The sequence below is a fragment of the Medicago truncatula genome, chromosome 2 (genome assembly GCF_003473485.1).
Source record: "Medicago truncatula cultivar Jemalong A17 chromosome 2, MtrunA17r5.0-ANR, whole genome shotgun sequence".
Classification (NCBI taxonomy): Eukaryota; Viridiplantae; Streptophyta; class Magnoliopsida; order Fabales; family Fabaceae; genus Medicago; species Medicago truncatula.
Genome location: NC_053043.1, coordinates 33571348 through 33576402, shown reverse-complemented (window position 1 = coordinate 33576402; position 5055 = coordinate 33571348). Strand labels below are relative to the sequence as shown.

At 35.2% G+C, this 5055-nt stretch overlaps 1 protein-coding gene across 1 annotated transcript; it reads right to left on the bottom strand.

The window, feature by feature from the left end:
• Positions 1-258: 258 nt before the first annotated feature.
• Positions 259-4831, bottom strand: LOC11421966 (phosphoglycerate kinase 3, cytosolic). The gene is made up of 6 exons (XM_003596043.3): positions 4277-4831; positions 2644-2721; positions 2274-2534; positions 1411-1728; positions 1143-1301; positions 259-677 (listed from the first exon to the last, which is right to left on the bottom strand). Exons 1-6 carry the CDS (start codon positions 4688-4690, stop codon positions 468-470), a joined length of 1440 nt encoding a protein of 479 aa, XP_003596091.1. The 5' UTR covers positions 4691-4831; the 3' UTR covers positions 259-467.
• Between the last annotated feature and the right edge of the window lie 224 nt (positions 4832-5055).

Genomic DNA, 5055 nt, shown 5'->3' with positions numbered 1-5055 from the left:
TATATCGTAAGTGTTTCCCATATAAATGTTTGTGTATAGGCTATTTCTATAACAAGATAAAATCAAATCAAATAATTTTCATGAAGTTATAAGTTGTTTTCATAAACTATCATGGAGAATCGATGGAAATAAGCTGAAAACAGCATGTGGTGATGTCATAAGTTGTTTTCATAAACTCTCTCAAACAGTCTCACAAATACTTACGCCAATAAATAAGTCAATTCAAACAAAGCCTAAAGATAAATGTAAAAAACAAACTAATGCAGCAACTAATGGAAGATTTATTTGAATTTATGGCTTTCAGCCTAGGTTCACAGTTACAAGCAATTTATGTGTGAAGAGAATAGGTCAAGCATGATAAAATTTACACTAACAAACTCGGGAGGGTACTACAACATAAGCTCTTATACAAGGTTGTGAGAACACTGAAACCGAGGGTGGGAAAAAATTACAAGCTGAAAATTGTCTTACACGGCGACTGGTGTGGCTTCATCAAGGGCAAGGACACCTGGAAGCTCTTTGCCTTCCAATAGCTCCAAACTTGCACCACCACCGGTGGATATGTGGCTCATGACATCGGCAACTCCTACTTTCTCCACAGCTGCAACAGAATCTCCTCCTCCAATAATAGTTGTCACCCCCTTTCCACTTAGGTCGGCCAACTTCTTTGCAATAGACTGAAAAAAGGGTAGAAAATGTAAATTATGTAACCGGCCGTGCAAAGTATAAAAATAGAATCTGTGGTAACGGTAGATTGACATTTGAATCATCCCAATTTCAAAACAATACTTTCATCATGTAAACGCATAAGCATACAATTCGCAAGATTTACGTCCCTTTTAGGAGCACCAACTCCTACTCGATGAAGCGGTGACACAGACACAAACATCGGACACGAGACCGACACGTAAACACACACTAACAATAATTTTAAAAAAAATAGAATTGATTCAATGTAACTACATGTGTTTATGTCAGACACCGGACGTCCGGACGTGTCTTCAATCAAAAGTGTCGGTGCTACGCAACTCAAACCACGCTTATAAGACTATGCATCACTATAGAGTGGAGATATTTTGACTGCAAACATATTTTAAATATAGAATATGAACCAAACTCTTTATGTGATGGTTCTTGCATACCTCTGTTCCAACAGCAAACTTGTCAAACTCAAACACTCCCATTGGTCCATTCCATATGATGGTTTGGGTGGTATCCAATGCTTCATTGAATGTTTTAATAGAATCTGGACCAATGTCCAATCCCATCCAACCATCAGGGATGGCAGATGCTGGCACGATCTGAAAGGGTTAATGCATAATTTAGGTTCTTGCAGCAAACAATTATGAACGAGTAAAAATGCTTAGTTATAATGTCTGTTGCTAATCTAAAGTAGCTTAGAAAACAAACCTGGCTGTTTGCATCAGGAGCGAATTTGTCTGCAATCACCACATCACTTGGCAGCAAGAGTGACACACCCTTTGCCTTGGCTTTAGCAATTAGTGTTGTAGCAAGCTCCAACTTATCTTCCTCTACAAGGGATGAACCAACTGCAAGACCTTGTGCCTTGTAAAATGTGAAGATCATTCCTCCACCGAGAAGAAGGATGTCAACTTTTTCTAGAAGTGACTCAATCACTCCAATTTTAGATGAGACCTTGGAACCACCCACAATTGCAGCAAATGGCCTTTTTGGGCTTGATACTGCCCCAACAAGGTAGTCAAGTTCCTAAAACATGAAAATATGCATGTGAAGTATAATTATTAGATATACATTTAATTAAAAAATTGAACACTAAGACCCTGTTTACCTTCTGAAAACATTTTTAATTATCATTTTCAAATGATAATTGAGGAAAATAATTGTGATAGGCTGAAAATGGAAGACAGGTTGGAAATAATGCATTTTCAAAGACAACGAAAATAACGTTTTGGTATTTTCAAAACTTCTGAAAATGTTCGATATGTTTTCCAAAATTGTAAAAGAAAATGGTGAGGAAAATATTGAATCTAATATTTATCTTGTGTTTATTAGATGAAGTAGAGATGAAAACATGAAACACGGAAAGTAAATGGGACCTAAGTTTTCCCCGGAGAATGATTCACATTTGACATGAAATTTTACTTCATGTCAAGTAATCAAACTTATTATAAGATAAACAGTAAAAACAGAAAGTAGCGGTTATGAAGTTCAGAAACCTTATTTTAGATAGTTTGCATAAAATTTGGATTAGCCATTGATGTTATTTAGTAGAAGAGGAGAGATAAACCAACCTTTTGCAAAAGAAAACCAGCAACAGATGGCTTCAAATATTTAGTGACTCCCTCTGTTGAAGCATGGGCCCTGTGAGCAGTACCGAATGCATCATTCACATACAGATCTGCAAGTGCGGCAAGCTTTTTTGCATGTTCAGGATCATTCTTTTCTTCCTCCTTGTAAAACCTCACATTTTCTAGAAGTAGAACTCCTCCGTCTGGAAGAGAAGCTACCAACTTCTCTACTTCTGGACCAATACTGTCTTCGGCCTTAATAACCTGTCAATAATCCAAATGCAAGAAAAGGGCAACAATATTTTAATTACTCTTCAAACATCCAACACGTTTCAACCTATTCCTCAATAATCATTAACCTGTATAAACATACCTCAATTCCAATGAGTTCGGAGAGCCTGGGAACAAGAGGTGCCAAGCTGTATTTGGGAGTGACACCCTTTGGCCTTCCCTGGAAATTTCATCAAAAGTCAGAATCATTCAACTTACAAGTTCAAAACCATAGCGTTTATACAAATTTCATCAGATTTTGCAATGACAAATCACATTAATATTTATATCAAGAGTAGGCATGGATTACAGAGCAGAAATAAAAAGTGAAAATGTAATTACAGAGTGGGAGAAGAATATTTTTTCTTTAAAATACTGAATTCAGATAAAAGCATTTCAAATTGAAGACTCAAGTCTTAACTTCACCAACAAAAAATATGACAAAAGGAAAAAAAAACTTCATAATCATGTAATTGTAAAAGCAAAATCTACCAGATATAACTATAGACAATGATCAAAGAATACATCCAACATGCATTGTTATAAAGATTTTCCTCCTCCAAAGCAAAGCATTTAGATAATGAAACATGGAATCTCTTAGTTTAAAACTCAACCCTTAACATTACAATAAAATGCATTTACATGTATTAACTACAATAACTTTTCAATCATCAACCATGATAACTTCAAACTTTACCCTCTAAAGTGCATCCCTTACATACTTCCGGGTCAAATTAAAACCCAAATACTTTATAAGAATTTGAGTTCTATCTCTATCTTATTTTTTTTCATGCCTCCATCTCCATACTTCATCATCTCCATAATCTTATTCAACATCTATCTCTCCATTCAAGCGAGATATGTTAAGATCTACTAAACTCACCTATTCTAATTTTCTTCAAATTTTCAGTCCCTAACTCAAATTCAAAACAATTTTTCTTCAACAACCTCAAAATATCAAATTTTTACTACATTTCAATTTCAACTAACATTCTGATTTCCATTAACATATAGGGAAAAAAAAAGAGAGGTGTTGAATCTAAGTAACTCGCGTACGATCCATATGTGAGTTACTCAGATTCAACACCTCAAAAGCAAACAGCTCACTTGTAATAAACAAATTAATTAAGAGAAATGATATTTGAACAACCATTTTTGACAACTTTCTCTCTTAAAACACAGAAATGCACAAATATAACAAATCATAGCTGGTTCAAAATATCAATTCTTTTTTTTCTTGAATTTAATTCATAGACAGACAGTGTAAAATAGTTTTAACACCAACATCCAATCAAACACTTCAATCAGATGTTGTCATTGCATACAAACTAATCTCAAATTTCTTACTTTACTATGGACCTATTTGGATAAACAACTTATTTGTAGCTTATAGCACAAACACTTATCATGATAAGCATTTGTGCACAAGCTGTTGTTATAGAAAAAGATTAAAACAAAAGTTATTTTGTTTTTGTATATGATATAAGCTGTTTTTATAAGCTATATTGGGGAACTTGTGAAAATAAGCCAAAAAAAAGCTCATGAAAGTATTAAGTTGTTATCATAAATTCTCTCAAAGAGTCTCGCAAAAATAAGTCAATCCAAACAGGCCATAAATACTCAGCTACCAAATCCACATTACTCCTACATACATCATACAAAATTTTCACAGTGACTAAAATGTGAATAAGAGATCATTAATCAATTCAATAAAATGTGAGAGAAATGAAATATACCAAATGACTAGAAAGAATAACTTTAGCACCATTCTGAATTAGATATTTAATAGTTGGAATAGCAGCACGGATCCTAGTATCATCAGTAATATTCTGATTATCATCAAGAGGAACATTCAAGTCAGCTCTCACAAAAACCTTCTTTCCCTTCAATTCAGCACCACTCAAATCTCCCACACTCTTCTTCGCCATTGACACCACTCCTCTTACTCCTCTCCCGCTTACTGTCCTCACCTTCGACGCCACCTGCACCGCCAACAGAGGGTCAGCTGCAGCGAACCCAAGTCGGCGAAGTGGGCGGGCGCCGAGGAATGAGGAGAGATGGATGCGGGAGGGGCATGGAGTGGTGGATGGGGAAGAGGATTTAGTGGTGGGGAGGAGTGAGATGGTTGTGGGGGCTGTAGCTGAAGCCATTGTAGAGAGAGAGAGAGTGTGTTTGTGTGAGATTGTTTTGGAGTGAGAGTGAACTCAATGAAGGAAAGGGGAATATAGAAGAAAGATGTGGACGTAAAGATCAAAGGAAGAACGATTGGGTGTGGTTTGGGGATTTTGGATGTCTCTTATCGTTGAAGTGAGGTTCTAGATCTTCCTTGCTTTTTTTCCTTACATGTCTTTCATTTCAGCCTCATTTTTATTTTTATTTTTTTTAAATAAAAATGAGACTGAAATGAAAAACATGTATTTACATTTTTGTTATATGTATGTTAATGTTAATTTTTATTTTGGTTAAATATGTTTTTAATTCTTGCAAAATCATGAGTTTTTAAGTTTAATTCCTG

Coding starts and splice junctions, on each gene's coding strand:
- LOC11421966 (XM_003596043.3), bottom strand. CDS start 4,690: ATGGCTTCAGCTACAGCCCCCACAACCATCTCACTCCTCCCCACCACT. Junction 2,722..4,276: donor TTATTCTTTCTAGTCATTTG/GTATATTTCATT, acceptor TGAAATTTCCAG/GGAAGGCCAAAGGGTGTCAC. Junction 1,729..2,273: donor CTGGTTTTCTTTTGCAAAAG/GTTGGTTTATCT, acceptor TTCATGTTTTAG/GAACTTGACTACCTTGTTGG.